At 33.5% G+C, this 21000-nt stretch overlaps 1 protein-coding gene across 1 annotated transcript; it reads right to left on the minus strand.

Annotated features, from left to right (window-relative positions):
* Positions 1-1712: 1712 nt before the first annotated feature.
* On the minus strand, positions 1713-19733 carry LOC119189436 (C-type lectin 37Db-like). The gene is made up of 3 exons (XM_037439000.1): positions 19632-19733; positions 4413-4521; positions 1713-2601 (listed from the first exon to the last, which is right to left on the minus strand). Exons 1-3 carry the CDS (start codon positions 19683-19685, stop codon positions 2351-2353), a joined length of 414 nt encoding a protein of 137 aa, XP_037294897.1. The 5' UTR covers positions 19686-19733; the 3' UTR covers positions 1713-2350.
* Positions 19734-21000: the final 1267 nt, after the last annotated feature.

A 21000-nucleotide genomic window follows, 5' to 3' on the forward strand; every position in this document is an offset into this window, starting at 1 on the left:
CCAATTCATAAAACGAAAGAAAATATAAAACAAAATAATACAATTCTACTTCTCTGTAAATAAAACAACGGCCTCGCTGTATTTTGTTACCGTTGTTTCGAGTCCTCTCACATTTACATACAATGCTCGTAAGCCTGCGGACGCATGAAATTTTCAGCAAAATCGTTGGCAGGTAACTGACGTGTAGGCCTGGCTTCTGTCCCCCAATAAAAGGAGTGGAGCTTGTGAATTTAGATGAGTGCATTTTCGATTTTCTTCTATTTGCTGGGATTTTTGCTAAAGGTTTGTTTCATATTGTCACATAGATTTTAAGGGTTTAAAGATGGAGTTAGAAAGTTATTATGGCTTGTATAAAATACAAATTGTTTGTTTTTTGTATATCATTTGAAATTCGTGAGTATATAGTAACGATACATAATTAATATTACTTTTGTGCGACGTATTCAAATATGCATTTTGTTTGTAAAATACATTTTCGATTTCCATTCAATTAAATAATTTGAATACAAATATATTTTTGTTTAGCTGGTATTCCCGATTATAAAATGATGATAAATAACAAAATAATACAGCTATCGTAAAATATTCAAAGCTAAGCAGCTTGCAAGCGCATAGAGAAAAGTTGAATGACCTGCAACGCCCGTGTGACAAGATAATTTGGCGAATTTTATGGGGTAATGGATTGATTTTTTATTTCGAAGAATGGTTATAAAATATGGTGTTTTTGACACGTAAACGACAGTTCGTTTACCTTTTTGCTATAGGTTTGTTTTTGCTAAAGGTTTGTTTCATATTGTCACATAGATTTTAAGGGTTTAAAGATGGAGTTAGAAAGTTATTATGGCTTGTATAAAATACAAATTGTTTGTTTTTTGTATATCATTTGAAATTCGTGAGTATATAGTAACGATACATAATTAATATTACTTTTGTGCGACGTATTCAAATATGCATTTTGTTTGTAAAAATACATTTTCGATTTCCATTCAATTAAATAATTTGAATACAAATATATTTTTTGTTTAGCTGGTATTCCCGATTATAAAATGATGATAAATAACAAAATAATACAGCTATCGTAAAAATATTCAAAGCTAAGCAGCTTGCAAGCGCATAGAGAAAAGTTGAATGACCTGCAACGCCCGTGTGACAAGATAATTTGGCGAATTTTATGGGGTAATGGATTGATTTTTTATTTCGAAGAATGGTTATAAAATATGGTGTTTTTGACACGTAAACGACAGTTCGTTTACCTTTATTGTGATATAAAAGTCGTAAATTAGGCGGGAAATCGAGGTGAATAGCCCTTCGATTTGACATAACTGTATTTTGTTATGTAAGCTATTTAGTGTGTTTTTATTAGTTGTTACTGAATTTATGATGCCATTTTTATGTTATTTATTTTCATATAAAAGTGCACTTTTTACATAGAACTGTATGGTAAAAAACCACGCTCATTACTCATGTCTGACGGCAGAAATTATAAAACTAGTGGTGGCAAAAGTAGTAGGTATCTATTTAGCCGAATAAGTAAGTACGAGAGACGTAACATTTATAATAGTAGCTGTAGCAAACGTGGTACCTATTTAGACGAACAAAGTAAGACGAGAGGCGTAAAATTTTGTGATGATTTTATATTAGTAATTGGTCATGTCCTCTGCATTTTTGTTATACTCAATCAGAGACGTAATTGGGTATGAATAAAAGCGTTATTAACTTGTTTTATGTGAATTTATTGTTCGTACTTAATCTATATACATTTAAATCTAAGGTAACTTTGTTTATCCACTATTTGACTATGGACACACGGTGTCCCTGGGCCGAGCCCGGAGGTTCCTAAGATCTTAAGGCAGTGATCGTTGCAAAATAAAATATAAATGATACAAGTTTGTAAAATTCCACAACCACAAGGTCGAGAAATAAATAAATAAACATTCCCAATGTCTTCTATACTATTCAATACCGAGCATCGTTCGATGACTTTCCCAACAATACTTTGCAAATCGACTCATTATACATACGACTTTGTAATATTTCGTAAATTCATTCTATAAACATAAAACTACGGCCTTGGTACAGTTGCATCTGTGGTAAAACGTTCCGAATCTTAAACGAACACTTATGTGCATTCAAAATGATCTTTCTTACGTGAAATGGCGTAAATCCACCGAACACTCACAATCGCCGTATTTAAGCGTGTTTATTCATAACTATCATGAATTCCCTGACTCTGATACATGTAAGGGTGTTAAATTCGGTGGTTTTAATGAGAAAAAATAAATGAAACATATTCATGAGATGGCGTTATCTAGCACACTAGATTTCTATCACATAACAGGATTGCCATTTATCAATCCGACCGGACTTCGCAGATGAAGTACGTTTCGAAGGAGCACGGCGAGTCGTTCCATTTGAGCCCTTTGTCGTCTCTGTTCCACAGTTCCAGACAGTTTTCCTCTTCTCCGTTCTCGTATCTGAAGTTGTTTGGCTCTCCCGCGTTCCAATTGACGAATGTCAGCGGTCTGCCGTTTGCCATCCAGAAGAAATTTCCTTCCTCAGCCAAATCGGTGCCGGACGTCCAGAAGTGCTCACGTCCATATCCTGCAATATAACAATTTATTATTATGAGGTTATTGAAATGTAAGTTTTATTGCCTATAAATTACGTTCTCTTTATGAATGTCAGTGCAATAAAGTCAAGTTGTAGTTACGTTATTTATTATGAACTCTTCTGACTTATTTATTGAACACATATTGTTCTTAAATATAAGGAATTGAAGCGGCGATAGCCTAGTTGGGTGTGGAACGGACAGCCGAAACTAATGTCCGTAGGTTCAAATCCCAAGGGTACACACCTCTGACTTTTCTAAAAAATCATGTGTGTATTCTTTGTGAATTTATTGTTCGCTTTAACGGTGAAGGAAAACATCGTAAGGAAACCTGCACATCTGAGAAGTTCTCTATAGGAATTTCGAAAGTGTGTGAAGTCTACCAATCCGCACTAAGCCAGCGTGATGGACTAAGGCCTAATCCCTCTCAGTAGTAGAGGAGGCCCGTGCTCAGCAGTGGGCAAGTGTATAATACAGGGCTGATATTATTATAGGGATTGAAGTGCTAGTACTAAATATTACAAAAAAAAAATAAACAAAGAGATTATTTTTTTATGTAAAACCCGCATTTCAGGGTGTGCCATTTCATATCCAGTATGACAGTCTTGAGTTTGGCATATGTCGGGATATGAAACTCTATTGTATGTATTATTTATTTTACAGTGTACCAGGTGTGTTCGTAACTCATATGGTTATAGGTTCGCCTTGTATTACATCATGGGACGGATATACATGACTGAATGTGGATGCTCTGGTCGTAGCGTCGCCTACTCCTTCGAGGGTAAAGGCGTGATGCGATTTTGTTTTACACTGTACCAACCATCAAGTTCTATAACATAGTCTTTTCAGTTTTTAAAACAAAAAATAGCGTGATTTCAATTTTCAACCACTCCATATGTCATTTTCAGTTTCGGTAATTTTAATTTCAATAGATTAGTTCTCTATGACCCGCCGAATGTAGACATGATGAATTTCGACCTTTCAAATGTTGATTCGTCTAAAACCAGTTTAAACTTTGCAACAGCCACGCAACCAAGTTTATTTGACCTCTGTCGTTGTAAATTCTACAAGATTTTCACAGACCAGTCGGATAAGTAGTATTGGTTTTAGAAAATTTAATACAATCTTACGCCTAGACCCTGTATTTTTTTATATCACTGCACCTGATGGTAAATAGAGTGGGGTCCAATAGAATGTCGATTGACGAGAGATGATTACCACTCTGTAGTCGATACAATTATGCCGGCCCATTGGATCTGGATATACACAGGCTGATCCCGAACACGACACACTTACGTGGGCCACTATGGCGGGTTTTAACACCTTGTGTATGGTGGTTGCTATCCGGGCGGATATATGGCCAAAATTGGATAATATTGATTGAAGTCTTTATGATTGATGGAATATGTACCATAATATAAACCATAATGAAGTTTGTACCAATTTAAAAACATGGTTCTAAATGAATTACGAAAAGTGCGACAATCGACGAAAATTTGGCAACACGGTGCAAAAATGAAAAAGACTTTTACAAAAAAAATGTGAGTATTGCGTCAATGTTGAAGTTTTCTGAATAACACTGACTGACTAGAAGATCTCTTTTACTTATAAGCAAAAGATAGTTCTGCTGTATCAACCTATCAGCATCAATAAGTATAGAGTTATTAAGAAAATTAATTACAAGATTTGCTATCAATAAATTCCCATACTTAGATATTTTAAGGACATACGCTTTCCACTACCAATCGTCATTTTTTTATTTAGTAATTTACATTAAAAGTGGGTTTGGAAATGAGGGTAGTACCTGAATCTTTGACATATTGTTCCAGCTTGTCGTTCTCCTGCTGCGATGCAATTGAAGCGAGGTGCATGCCGTGGAATCTGCAGTACTGTTGCGCCTTAAACCAATTAGCCTGGAATCAAAGTTTACGATCGATTAACTCTTGGTCTCTCGTGAATCGCCGGCGAGCCAAGACAGCTACATGACATTTGCGTGTGTCACGGGATTATAACCTTATATACTACATATATACTACATAATAAGGTTATTTTTCCGTCACACGCGTAGCTGTCAATGTTTGCCGGCAAACATTCAGCTACCTCACGGGTTAATAAATATAAGTAGAAATTATTGAAGCATGGACATTTTGAGTCTTATTTCTGCGTGTGTAAGAGCTGTAAATCATTGGCTTGTAAATACTGGTCGCATAGGAAATTGCGAATTAAAACCATTATAGGTTCGTAGCGTCATAGTTTCACAGTTAAGAAAGGAGCTATATTTACTCAAAATATTATCACTTATTTAAAATCACTATAAGTTCGGTCAGTAGAATTATATGTATAAAAAAAAGACGGAACTAAACTTATGTATGTACATCTATGCCTTCCTTACAAATGCCTTGAATGTAGCGACGGTAGAGGTATGCAAAGTTTGCAATTTTATTATGTTGAGAATGTTATCACACGAGCATATTGTAACAACTTTGTTACTAGAATTTCAATTCTTGTATGAAAAGGTAATGTATAAATATTGTACAGTTGGTGTTAAAAATGTCGCATGGCACGGAACCTTATCTATACGGATTAATTATTGCTAGCAATAATCGTACCTAATTATTGCTAGTAATAATCGTACCTAATTGTTGCTTAAAATATTCTTTGACTAAACAGCGCAATGGCGAGGCAATTCTCGACTGTGTTGACGTATACGAATCCTTTGAGATATTGCTATTGCTTAGTAATAACCACGTGTGATTGTTTCTAGCAATAATTGCTCTGACTAATTGTCATTTTCAATAAGCGACCCCAATCACTTCTTTCAATCAATCTCAAAAATTTACTAACCCAATTTTTTTACATGCTTACAAATGAGTTATTTTGATTGGTTTATTGCCGGAAACAGATTGAAGATTGAGATTGAGATCATTTATTAAAACGGCTCTAAATGAGGCTTCATCTAGTGTCGCAGGGCAAGTGCAGTGTAGCGTAGAGCTTTGTGATCTAAACTTAGTTGTAAAATTCCAGCGCGTTTCGGCTAGTGCGGTCAATCTCAACGGAGTTTAGTCAAGTATGCAGGAACTATTATAGAAAAGCACAATATATAGGAGCAGAGAGTTACCTTTACTCTCATAGTTCCAGGAGAGGGCAATCTAATATTACCTGTGAGAGATCGAGTGCAGGACCAACGGCTTTATTTTAATCAGTGGGTTACTGATTTGCTTGTGTAAAAAAGTGGAATTTGAAAGTACAATTTCAATATCCAAATACCCACAAAGGATACTGGGATTTAAATTGAATTTGAATATTTAAAATTCAAAGCCGTTGCGATGGGTCGTTTGATTTTCCCATGTGCATTACGGAAGCCGCATACTAACTAGGTTGCTAATACAAAACGCTAGTATTGGTTGCACGTGGAATTTGTGGTTTGTGGCGTGCGCCCACTGATTTTATCGCGGTTTTATCGACTCAAATACAATTAGTTCAAGCTCATTTTGCTTTATTATTTGCTGCCGGGCCTTGTTATATAAATATCGTACTTTTTCAAGCTGTTATGCGCATTTTTGTTTTCATTTTACGACATAAGTTTAGGCTTTTTATGTTTCTATTTCTCATACGATAATTTATTTTTTTCTTTTTTCCTCTTTTCTTATCATACTCTGAGTAAATTTTATCGATTGGATAAAGTTGCAAATTATTAAGAGATATCCTACATAATTATTTGCTTTTTGAATATTTCGCAATCAATTGAACATTACTCAAAGAATTAAGAACCATAACGAGACCCACTTTCCCTGGCATTGGAACGAGATTGTCTTTCATTGTTCATCGGTAAGCACGACATGAAACATCTGTTAATCTCATGCGCAAGCAGAAACAATAAAATGATTTATTGAGTTCGTAGCCTCTTGGGAACAAATTGTTATAAATAAAATTATTTTAATTGTTGCTTTTGCTATGTTATATTACGCACCGCCTGCAACAGAAGTTGCCAAAAGACATGAATTTCCACCGTTTTTGTAACTTTTTAATGATGCTCTGGCTTCTATTGGTCATAGCGTGATGTTATTGCCTATAACCTTCCACGATAAAGGGGCTATTCAACATTTTTTACTTTTAAATTCGAACCAGTAGTTCTTGAGATTAGCACGTTCAAACAAAACAAACTGATCAGCTTTATATAATAGTACAGATTATGCATAAAGCTTATATCCAATGCTAACAAACTTGCGCATGTGTTCTGAAAGGGTTTGTATAGTATTATGGTCTTATTCATAATAAAACTATCAGAATTATCGGAAGTTTATCTGGGCGTTATCGGAGGCATGTAAAAAATTGGTATTCATAATGGTTAAATTGCGCTAAAAGTCTCCGATAAAGATGCTTTGATTTATCGAGCCTAACCCCGTCTTTACACCTATGTTAAGCGTTCGATAGCAAAAAAATGGCTGACGTCGGTCAGCTGTTTCATGTTTGACGCTTGTTGCCAAAGTCAGTCTGTACTTAGAAGTAAACAACATTTCGATCATTTTCGTTTCAAGAAATAATTTTATTTAGTTACGTATTAAAATGCAAGCTAGGCTGCTTTAGGTAGAAAATGTGTCGTCAGAAATTAGATCAATTTTCTCTGGATAATGATGAATTCCGTAAACGGTATTATTTTTCCCAACATACGGCTGCATTTATAAGTGACTGATAGTCCGCGAAGAGTTGCAGCTTCACCGTATAAGTTGTGGCAGATCATCAGAATTGCAAGTATTAATTAACTGCATTGACATGTTGGGATCGTCATGAGGTAAGTTAATTCTATTCCATATTTATACAGACTTCGGTAAATACGTATACCTAATGAAGAGCTACTTTTAGATTCGTTTTCTTAATAGATGTAAGATGTTGGAGACCTCTATGATTATCTTAAGCCACTACCAGTGGTATATGTAGCAAAGTGGAGCGTGCGCTCGTATTACATATTGCAGATTATAATTATGCCCCACTTCTTTTCAGAGGAACCCTTGTTAAGGCTGGAATTTCACCATGTAAAGACTTCCCATCTATAATTGGTTGTATTTATTACACCCATATAACATTAAAAAATATGGTTGTTATGCAGCCTAATATTATATAGAAAAGGATATTATTTCCTCAATGTTGTTGTTCAGGTAAGATTTAAAGGTTTGTTGTAGGTGAATTGTGATGCTAATCTTCAGATCAGAGATATTTGATGGCAAAGCAGCACTCATAACTCCCGGATATTGCAACAAGAACTTTGGTGTGTGGAAACAGCATTTTCAATGTCTGTTTCATGGCATATCTTAAATTTGGAAATGTGAAGACTACTATTGTGGCTCTTGCAGTGTTGCACAACATTGCAATTGCTCAAAGAAAGATATATGCCACAGAAGTGTGTCCAATATTGAAGAGGTGTCAGAATCAATTATTATCATCATTGACCCAAAATCTAGACTAAAGTTGTTCACACTGAAAGGTAACTAATTATACAACATAATTAAAGTTAGTCATTGTCATTTGTTTTTATAAAATTTATATTTTTCTTTTATTAATATATCTCAATTTTATTTTTTATTTCACTGGAGCTCATTGTCCATCTGAATAGCATGTAACTCTTTCCTGTGTTGCACTTCTACTGTTGCAATTTATTCTGCAGATGTGGAACAAACCTGAAATTATGCAATGTATAAGCATTCAACATAATTTGAAATAAAAAATGTTTATTCAAATATACAACAGTAGTATCCCACAGGATTATAGTATAAAATTTAAATTACTTAATGATGATTTGTTAATACCTCCCTTATATTTCCAGGTGGAGGTGGATTATAGTATACTAATGCATCATATGCATGCCTTAATCTGTGTACTTTACAAATTGTAAATCATATTTGATTATATGTTGACTTGTCATAAGAGCCTTTTGATAAATAAAGGTTTTTATTTATTTTCTTTCTTATTTCAACTAATAAAGACCTCAAAAATATGTTTTACTTATGACCTACCTAAAACAATAATATCCTACATGATTATAGCATAAAATGGATACATACATATCTCCTTTATATTTTCTATTGGAAGTGGGGTCTGAGGAGGCACAATGAGCATGATCTAAAAAATAAAATTGATTTATTCCTTTTATATTTCATTGTGCTGTTTTAACTTTATTATTTGTACTGAATGCCACCACGGTACATAATCACTATTGTATATTATCCAAATATTTTATTTATATGAATATTTTAAGAGTGGCTATCATAGTGCGTATTGTTGGGTAATAGTTGCGTTGACATGCGCAATGCAAGAGTAGCAATATTACATTTCAGTTAGCACAGCTCCCCCAAATGAATCTACGACACCTATATGAAATTGTAGTTCGTATCGATATTCACGTTCAAGAATTCATATTCTTTTAGGGAGGGTTTTGGTTAGGGGAGCGGGTTCATACCCGCTCCCCTAATCAATTCTCTTCAACGTAATCTTGTAAAAAGCAATAGTTAGTAATGCAGGAATGCATAACGCAAACGTTCAAATACAGAAAGAGCTGCACCATCTTTGTCTTCCCCAACTACTTTTCACTTCTCTACCATTTTATCTCAATTTGCTGCCTGCGTTCTTCCAAGTTTTACAAAGAATTTCGAGAACAACAAATAAATCTTTCTCCTGTATTTATTTTATTTACATTTTTGACAAACGCCATTGTGACAATGACAGACAATTTTTTTTTATTGTCAGTTTCCAGAGACAAAACTTGGTAGTAAATGGTAGAACTTATTTAAATGATTTTTTTCTACGAAATGGCAACATTGTGCACATTTAAAGGCCTTTTTGTTATCGGAGGTTTATGAAACCATTATGAATAAGAAATTTTATCGAAGGCTCGGTAAGCTTATAGGACGTTTTAACTATTTGCGATTTATACCTTCGATAAGGGTTTTATTATGAATAAGACCATTAGTACCTACGTTATAGGACTTAAATCCGTAATTGCTATATCTGACATTCCTATTTTGACAACTATTGTTTATTTGTAGTAAACACAAATCTTGCCTAACCTGAGGACTTCAGAAGCAAATGACCTAGCATGCCTACAAGTACTCTTACCTACACAAATTTTAATTGCATAACCCGAGGACTTCACAACCAAAAATCTTGTTATGCCTACGAGAGTAAGACTAATTATTTTTTGGCATATAGACTATTAGAAGATTCTACGACTGAGCTATATAATATGTAAGCAGTATGCTATGATTTAAGTCCATATGTATTTATCAACAAATTTAAATTATGAAGGGACGTAATATCCGTACCGGTTGTTCAACATTTTTGTAGCGGCTTATTTGTTAATCCCTTGCGACTTACGACGCCATATAACCGATACTAACAGGTTTTTAATTGATTCTCATTGATCTTTCAAAATATGCGATCAGGGCCTTGATAACAATTGTATATATCGCACCCGTAGAACTAAGGTGACTTAACCCAAAAAAAGACGATTTGTGGGAATCGAATAAAAAAGATTTGAAAGCAATATAAAAGGCAGTGAATTGGCGGTCGTTAAAGTGAAAATCTCTGTATCTATTCTATAATTTTATCTTTTTCTCGTCAGGGTTATAGAACATGCTTTGGAAGGTCTGTTAACAAAACTGGAATATATATACATTTTGAATTAGGCCATTTTATTTCTAAGGCTGTGATATGTCACTTCAACTTCTATGCAGGATGTGGTAGAGTCATACTTTGGTCAATTACATGAACCTCAAACATGTTTTTTCAAGAACAACTGACAAGTCTTGATTCATTTGCAAAAATATCATAACGAACTGATGGATCCAACACTGCATTTTTTAATTATTACGTAAAGATTTAAAGACTACAAAAGACTGATTACAATCTGAGAAATATTATGATGTGAAATTTAGTAAGAATCGCGATTGTTTAACAGAGCGGCAAGAGCATTATTAGCATATTTAGGTAAATTATATAATCTAAACTTGCAGCATGCATTACAAACCATACCTATTACTTAGCAAAAAGCATGTGCGGAATTCGTTAACTCGGCTTTGTGATACTAAAGTTACTACTAAGTTGATCTGAGCATAATCCTATCCAAAACATAACAGTAGTTTCTGTAATATACCGCATCAGTAAAAAGCAAGAAGAAAGTACTAACTCTACTAATTTACTTTTTTATATCCAATCTAACGGATTTTTTACTTTATCTCTATTTCGATTGCAACCTGATTGGCGTTTTAAATAGACCTCGTCCGTGAATATCGATTTTATCTACGAAAATTCGTAAATCATTTAATTCTTTACTTTCATGCTTAAAGTAGCGTGACGTTTCAGCAATAAGTATTAAAACAAGAATCATCCGACGAAGCAAATAATTAGATAAGTAAAATTATAATACTCTAATATATTGAGTAATAAGTATTTTTAATATAGGCCAATTAAGTACTGTCTCGGCAGTATAGTTATACGCAGTACGATTACCTCGCTGGGGTCTCGAGTTAGATTCCCGGGTCGGGCAACATTTAATTTTTTTGTCTGCTCAGTATCACCCCGTAGCTGTTAATAGCTTTGCTCCTTATCACACGGGTGTATAGAAGTAACTATGTACGATAACATAGCATAATACAAACAATACAATGCGACTAGTACTAAGCAGCTAGTGTAGCCTGTTATGGACACTTGCATCGTACAAGACAGAGTGTATTTCATCACGTAAACCTTCATCTCAATTTTTGTTTGATGGTTTCTGTAGGGCCTATCGCAATAAATATTTGTCACTGGGAAGAACGAGAAATATTGCAATTTCGTTTTTACTGTGTTAGCAGATCCAAATATAGTAGTGACATCTTTTATCGGAATAGCGTAATAGTCATGAGATTGCCAAAACATTTTTCCTTTTATACGATATCGAATGAATCGCATTCCAATATTCTGAGATTATACGCGTGTGCGTAATCTCACAAAAATTTGCAATCTTTTCTTTGTGTCCGTGATTTAAGTGTAATAAATTATACAAGTTTTTGTTGTTGGACATCATTGAATTTTTATATTCGACGATAGTTGTTAACCTTAAATAGTTTGTACATCCGTTTAATTACAGTTGCGTATAAATAACATAACGTCAACGGTTGTTTTTCGAGGATTAATTTTCATAAGTGTTTTATATTGTCTTGTAAATAAATATATCGCATCGTCACTTAGAAATATTGATTATGAAGTTAAAGTGTATTAAATATACACAAAAACGGATCACAATTAATTAATATGAAATTATTATATTTGAAAACTTAATATTACGAGAGTCACTTAAGTTTAATTATTGCTATGATATAGTTTTGGAAATAGATTAAAAATTGTAGTTGAAAGGAGAGCAATTTAAAAATCCGCAGGTTACAGATTAAAAATATTCAAAGTATTAAAAACCAAACTATAACTTTATTAAATAATTTCTGTTTCTATTACTACTGCAATTTCCTTTTCTTTTATGATTTTAATTTAAAGATATAGTTATTCAAAAAACGTTACCACTTAATGGTTATTGTTATAGCGTTATGCTTATTGAATAGTGCGTCCATTGAATAACAAATAATTATTTACGTTTGCTGTTACGGTTATAATACTGGGTCAATTAAATTCTTACGCTTCTATAACTGTACTCGAGAATGCATTTTAGATTTCACGTTGGCATCCTGTTGACATTTCTGTTAATCATTAGTTGTTTTTTCTGTAGGTACTTGTTATATCGGTATGTTAATTTTGTTAGTTTTATTAATAACTTTCTGTTGTGATTGTGTCTTTATTCTTCGGTATAGGTGATATTATATCGCAAAGTAGTTAAATGAGAATTAATTTCATCTATTCTTAACAAATTTTATCGTTAAATATCTCTAAGAAAACAAACGAAATCCATCAATCATTAATATTGGATAGTGTCTTTTCACAAATCAGCAATATTGGTAACATTGAATATTCATAATTTTAGCTTGTAATTATTTTGAAGTAAAACCTATTTTACACTATAAGCGCGTTTCCGATTGAAAAAGCAACGGCGATACGTATACACTGCATTGCTATGTAAAGCAGGTATCAGCAGTACCTTCCCCTAGTAAATGCGGCACGTAATAATCGGAAGTAGCCCCCGGCTTATTGCGACGTCGGACGGCTATTAATATACTCATAAGTAAGTATATTAATGTTGACTTTCGTGACTACTTATGGTGATTACTTACTAAAATTGGTATGGTTTTCTTGATATTACTATCTATATATTAATACGTGATGAAAATTTTTGTACTAAAATACATTGCTCGCAAAGAGGTGTGTTAGATTTGGCATAAAATGTTCATATAGAGGAGTACAAAAGAAATAAAGTTATGTATAATATGTGTTACAAATATATTAAATTCGACAACAACACAAGTATTCATAAATATCTCAGAATTGTGGATCTCAAACTAAAATTGATAAACTTGCGTTGCGTTTGTTATAATAAAAATAATTCCAAGGAACAGATGTATGTAATTCTGTATAGCAAAATGGTAGCGGTATAATATACTTAATGTGGTAACATTTGTTATATCTGAATAAGACGCCGTATTTTATTATACAATATAACATTACAAATGTATCAGTATGGGATCAGAAATAGAGGCAAAACTCTATTACCAACCTATAAAGCTCATAATCACATGCAATTTATTTTATAGCGTCGATTGGGTACGCTCTGAGAGTAATCAAATCAGTATAGTGCGAGTCAAGTTCAAATGCAGGACAACCTTGAGTCTCACTCAGTGTCATTAGAACTAGTACAGCATCTTAGACTGCATGGAACCGAATATATTTGCAAAAGAGTATTGATATTTGATTAAATGTTCGTAGTAATTAATATTACACATGCATTTTATTGCATCAAGGACGTGGACTGAAACAGACTATTTACGTTTATATAATAGAGATACCTCCAGTAATTGGCACTAAAGGTGTAATTAATTCTGCTTGAGCTATCTACGTCAGTTGTTCAACTGGTCGTAGAGAAAGTACTCGGCGGAATTCCACGAGATTGCTTATTGGCATCTCGGGACCAGCGCGTTCGGTGCAAATTACGATGGACTAAGGTTGCCACACCATCTAACATATTGTATGTCGACACAATAAAATTAACATACCGATGCAAATATTACAGACTTATCTATGAAATAATTTAAAACACGTTGTTTAAGTATAATGGTTTTGAATATTATGGAGAATTGTTTTAGCGCCATCTGTTATCGAAGTATGGAAAGTTGACATTATTTTTGACGCTCGCTGAGTCATGCCCAAATTGATGCGGAGAATTAAGTACATGTTATTAAATTCACATTCCACGTCTTGTTACTTCATGCAATTAAATTGCAATAAGTCTTGGAAAGTTTGTAAATGTGTATTTAATCACAATGCATGTTCGTTTGTGAATTTGGTTTGCGATGCGGCAACCTTGAGTATTGTGATAGTAAGTGTAGAAGTGGAAACCGGTAGAGTCAAGTGATAATGTATTATTCAATATACGTTGCCTGTTCTCCGCCCATATGACAGACCTTTCCCGGAAAATAAAAATTGATTATATGTTAATATAGGGAATGGCTATATCCTAAAAGCGCAAATCCGTTCAGCAATTTCTGTGTTAACTTCTTACTAACATCTTCATAAACTAGCTTTGTAATAATAGTAAGTTTCTCGTGGTGCAGATGTTATATGACGCGACTTCCACGTCTTAATTAAAATTCCGAATGACGACAGAGCCTGTTTAGTTGCCGTACAAATGGAGTATCATTATCATTATCATAAGAATTTTAGGTTTTAATAACGTATTACAATCTTTTTTATAGTTTATTTACGATCTAACAGCGCAGTATGGCATTAACATTTTTGTGGTCTATCAATCATTTTTTACATAAATGCGGTGTCTTTTATAATGATTGTTCAATTGTTATAAAAAGTATGATCATTTGTGGGTGTTTAAACTTTTTTTTTAAACTGCTTCTGGTTCTGCTTCCTCCCTGTTTCCTATAATATCTGAGGACAGAAATAGATCAGCAAATACTTATCTACTATTGCCTATCCATCGTGGAGACAAGCGTGAGGTCTCCATTGTATTATTATCGTTTACATAAAGGATAGTAGAGGTCGTTTGTAATAATTTCCCGAACAGAACAACTTTGATGTGTTTAAAATCCCATCACGATATGGTCTATATCTACATCGATCGTAGATAGCGTGGCACCATCCATGTTAAATACACCATAGGAACATTTTAAATCGTTTACCTTACACACCACTACAGTACTTAAAGTTATAATATTAAAGATTTAAATCCCATAGCACAGAAGGTGTCATACGTCCTTCCATTCCTGCGGGTGGTCCGCATGAGACTGCGGTCCGTTTTGAGTTTCCAGTAGATTTTGCAGTGCGGACACTGTGTAATTTCCGGCCCATTGGACAACGTGGCTAATATTGTGGAAAGTGACAAGTTGGCAGAAAATTCATGAGCTCTAAACGCGATTTTTGGTCGGTAGCCGGAGCACATCAATCGATCTATGAATTAATTTGCATCAGGAAATAACTTCGATTTTACATGTTTATTAATGAAGCAAATAGGTAAGTATAGTTTGTGAAATAAAGCATTTTATCGGACGAGTTTTTGCATGTGTATCGTCTATTAATACCGTAAGTCTAATGCTGTCCTGGATTTGTAAATAGGCCGTATAGGCCGCGGCCTATGGGCGGCAGCCTCTTAGGGGCGACAGATTTCAGAGGACTATCACTCGATTTAATTAATCATTCGTTTATTTAACTTTAGTGCTTTCCATAATACAAACAAATGGAAAATTATTAAGTATTTTAGAAACATACGTACATACATATTACATACATAAACTCTACACTCATAAAAATATAAATTCTGCACTGGTCTAATGAGTGCCAAAACGTCCCAATTCATTGGTAATATTACATCAATTTCGTTTCCAAATATGTGTTGATCGTAAAACCTTAATGCATAGTTTAATATATAAATATATTAGAAGATTTAAGCTGCTGTTATCCAGTTTTATTTTATTATATACTTATTTACAATCTTAGATGCACGGCTTAGGAGTAAGTAGGTATAAAGTGACACGTCGTAGAGCGATTTCCGCACGGAGACAAATGATTTTATCCAATACTTATTTTGTGTCTAGGTATTGAAGAAATGACTGCCTCGGTGGCGTAGTTGTATTGCACGTCCGGTACAATAGCGCTCTGAGGTCCTGGGTTCGAATCCCGGGTCGGGCAAAGTGATATTTGGGTTTTTCTGCTCAGTATCAGCCCGGAGTCTGGAATTTGTGCCCGATATGGCGATAGGCTTGCCCCCTATCACATCATGGGACGGAACATACTTGGCGAAAAGTGGGTGCCCTAGTTGCGCCTCTGCATACCCCTTCGGGGATAAAATGCGTGATGTTATGTATGTATTGAAGAAATGCAAGTCCACGCTGATCCAACACAAGGCTCGTAGCTACAAGCTAGCTAACTCAGTGGGATTAGGTTTATGTGAGCTATTGGGTACATCTAAAATCTTAGTATTTATTATCCAATCAGTCCAATATTAACATGTTAAGTAGCCATCATATGTTGTGACTTTGAGATGTAAATAGATATGTAATTTAAGTAACGCCGCTGTGTAACCTAACCTTTGGTTTACGTGCCAAGGAAATCCGATTGGAATACATTTTCTTACATTTGTTAAATCATGCTGTTATAAGAATTAAAAGAGATGTATACAATGTCCCAACTATGTTGATTCTCTGGCTAATTGTAAAATAAAATATCTTCCTACTAATCATCTACTTTATTCTTTTCGGAAACAATAACTATTATTATTCCGTTTTCTCTTATATCCATCCCATAGTTGTTTGTAAGAGATTACCTTGTGCAGTAAGACGCCATTTGTAGTTTTTTCACTTTTTTTGTTCTAATATTTTTATGTTATATTATAAGTATTATTCAAGCATGCTTAAAACAAGGAAAGTAAGTAAGTAGAAAGGTAACAGATACGAATGTAACTAAAGATAAAACATTTTATTTTCACAATTTCTTGTACAGTTTTATGAATAATTTTGGTCACGATATAATGTTTGATAAACCACAGATCAAATATATTGATATTGAAAAACGAATTAAAAAGGAGTTATGTTATGATTGAAAAATAAATTGGTAGGATTTTCTGGCAAAATTACATGACATTGCTTCGAAGTTTGAATGGTTATTTGAGATAGGGACATATGCAAACAGCAAACAGCGGCAAAGTGACTAACTACTACCTCAGTAACTACTGCAACGGCAGAAAAATTGAAAGGACTTCGTCCCTACTACTACTTTCATATCTTAACAGTCATCAGAAACATATCTGCCTTTCTGACTAAATAACTATCTGGTTAGAAGCTTCGATACGAGCAATTATAGCTGATTTTACTTTGTTTATAGTGTTTGCGACTAAAAGGTCTCACTTTAAAATAAAAAAGCAGTAATTATTCATAATTATTATTTACATAGAACTGCTTATATTGTTTGCAAGTAAAATGTTTCACTTTGAAACAGAAATCGGCCAGTTACTTACTTAATCTAAAAGTTACGGTCCTGCCACGTCTCCGCTCCGTCACTGGTATGTGCGTATAATCCTTTATAGTTGACATTTTATATTCAAGCTTACATTAATGAAGATTCTCATCTGTTGCAATCGCGATGCTGGCCTACAAAGTAACTGGATACACTGGCTGACCCCAGACGCAGCTCTCTGGAATGCTACGCCTTGTCCAACACGTGTATTGAAACTCTTTTCTTTACTAGTATTTTACAACTTGAACTGGACAGAAACCGGTGGAGGCAGATCATCCGCTCCAGATGCAACCCTAACGCTGACCACGATCCTCAGATACCGACCGGACCGACTAGAGAGAGAGAGAGAGAAAAAGAGACAACTTAGAAGAATGGGGGCGCATTACGTATCAAATAGTCAAACCTCACTCCCTCCGTCTCTCTACTGTGAAAACACGAGAGATATTACCACTGTAATAGTGAAAATATACCCTACTTTTGTAAAATCATTTGGAGATAAATACCTAGAAGAGCAACTAATAGCTTTGTTTTACATATAATGATGAGAAAAACAAGCCGCTCGCCTGGTAGTAAATACGCTTGTCAACAGCATAAAATTGTACAATTGAACTCTAATATCGAATACGGCTATTAAAGTCGCCATCATTACGATTGCGAACACATAAGTAATTATTGTGGCACACCTGTTCCGTCTAAAATAAAGAAAGCGAAGCAATTTTAATAAGATGTACAATAAACACGCGTAACCACTGTCGCTTTTGAAAGAGAAAGCTTTAGCTATCGATCATAATACCGGTTGTAAAGGGTTGCCATGATAAACAAAATTCCCGTAGATGTCAGGATTTCCGGATATTTTTGGGAATTTCAATTTGGTTTCAATTTATAACGTATTAGGCGTTATGTATTTATTTTATCTTTGATGGTCATCTAAAACAAACTTCAAAAGACGCTATTATATCACACGTTTAATTAATGGAGGTGGTAGAGCTCTTTAATAATACAATTTTAAAGATTTGTTTTTCTTTTTGCATATAGAATTTTTTATTTTTATGACGTTAAGCAATAGTCAATTAGACACGATTGATAAGAGTGGTATCACTGTATAATGTATCGCAAAACCGGCATGGATTAATAATGCTTTGCAGTTACATTCTGAAGGGATAATAAAATCCTTAAAGACTAGATTCCTTTGCACAAAAGATATTTAACAACCTTTCATTTGGCATAGACTGTGACTCAGTGATTATATGTCGTGTTTTGGCTAAAAAAATGAAGTCACTTATGACACGACTTTTTATTAGTTTTAACACATAATTTTACCCATCATAGAAAACTTTATGTAATGTCAAAGTTTTTGTTTAAATTTTTAACAGACAAATTTCTTTTCCTTACTATTACGTAGTGAGTTATGTAAAGTAATGTACAGTTTTAAACTTAGAGCATAACCTTTATACTTTAGTATTATTATAAGTCATTGCGTAATGATGATCGTAGTGCAGTTTCATTTGTATGTCGTAATGATAGAGTGACATCGTTTTCGATGACGACTGCATAATCTTTTAGGATATAATATTTAGATTTCTGCATTGTGCAATAATATTCTAGTATGGTCTATTTTTAGAAAGAATTTATATTTATATTCAAGGTTATTACTAATATAAAATTGTTTTTTTTTTATTACAAAAAAAATATTGTTTAAATGTTACTGTAAACTCTTGAAAATTTCCAATATAAATTTAATGATATTTTTAACATTCAATCCGAATCATTAAAAATTAAATTTGTTGTATGGCAACCCTGGCCATGCGGCTTATTACGACATTTGGAGATGCGTACCCGCAGCCTTCTTACGGTAATCGGTCATGCAATCAGTGACATGTGTATTTAGCGTTTTTTGGTGTCAAATTCAACGAACACTATTTGTGCTTTTAGCAACACTGCATCGCCTGTTTTTGTCCACAATTTCTTTTATACCAAATCCGAAAATCAATTTAATTAATATTTTGAATGTTGCACGCTATTGTTCGTTAATTTTAAAGCTAGAAATATAATTTCAATTGCCTTATATCTTCACAGCCGTTGGATATATAATTATTTATCTTTAAAAAGTATTACAAAAAAATATTTTTGAAACGGAAGCTATCTTAAAACAGATTCCGTAATCTAAGACTTAGTTTTGAATATTGACTACCGGCTATTAAAAAAAATAATACTTAGTGGTAAATCCTTAATATGGCCTATTAGCACTTGTACATTACTATTTGACGATAGAAACAGATTCCACAGTGGGTGACATCAATGCAGACTCTACGAGAGACACAATATGAACTGCAATTCCTTGCTGTGGATTTATTTCTGAAATTTGTCTTACCTTAAAGAATATTCCTAAGTAATATCTCTTCTCTCCTGTTTTTAGCAACGGCATCGTCCATCTCGTGATACCAAGTTCGTCGTCATTGCAACTTGTGCATTCTGAAACAAATTACATTAACATTTTAATTATTTATACCCTTTATTGAAAAATGCAGTTTAGTTTTAGATTTTTTAACGGATTTCGAGAATATGATTTAAAATTCATAAGTATTTAAAAAGGTTTCGAAGATATTTCTATACAATTAAATATGAATAGGTAGCGAAGTATTTTTTAAATATTAGTTAAGTATGTATTAGATAGAGAACGCTTAGCTGAAGTGGAAAGGACTGAGCGAAGGTTTAAAGTTTGATCCCTAGGTGAATCTTTGACTTTCCGCAACTACATACATGTATATTAACAAATTATTGCTGAGTATATTGTTAAAAGAAAGCATTGTGAGGAAATTAGCATACCTAGCGTTTATGCATAAGAATAAATAATATTGAAGGTTTGTAAAGTGTTACATTTCGAATTTTAAGAGTAACTTCCTCTATTGTAGAGCAGATGAAAGTGGAGTTGTCATTATAACAAGGATTTTTATTAATTAATATTATGTAGGTAATAGCGTAGCGTAGGACGACCTCCGACCCGCTGGTCCGACGATATTCGTAGGATCGCCGGTGGACGCTTGATGAGGAGAGCGGAGGACCGAACAGCGTGGCGCGCTTTAGGGGAAGCCTATGTTCAGCAGTGGACAGCTGTAGGCTGATGATAGGCAATAGGTATAAATAATAATTTTTTTAGCTAATCATGATACGAAGGATAAGTGAAATTGTATGTGCCGAATAATTATAGTCGATACTATGGGAACTTGGAGAACTTCTTTTTGAATAATGTAAGAAGCATTAATCAGGTAAGAAATACATAGTTCCTACGAACAGCGGAAAAATATCTAACAAATTTGTGATTGCATTGAAAAAAATAATTTAAAATATACACTAATAGGAAACATGCTATAATGCATTCTGGATAAATAATAATCATCATAAATATTATAATCATACAAATATACAACTAATACCGTGTTTAATTTATGACAATGACAATTTAATGTAATTTTATTTTGTCCCATATAATATTCTATCATGTTATTGTTATTTATTTATCAACAAGTAAATATGCACACAATGGAATGCGGATTTTTCATAGACTCAAAAATTATGACATCTGTTGACAATGACATTTATTCGTTAATATATCAATATTAACGAATAATAACATTAAATTAATAACATATTTATGATTTTCAATAAGATCATCAGATCTTATTGAAAATCATAAATATGTTTTAAAGGTTATTAAATTCCAATGTCCTCAATAAATATTA

This window comes from Manduca sexta, chromosome 15 (assembly GCF_014839805.1).
Source record: "Manduca sexta isolate Smith_Timp_Sample1 chromosome 15, JHU_Msex_v1.0, whole genome shotgun sequence".
Taxonomy (NCBI): Eukaryota; Metazoa; Arthropoda; class Insecta; order Lepidoptera; family Sphingidae; genus Manduca; species Manduca sexta.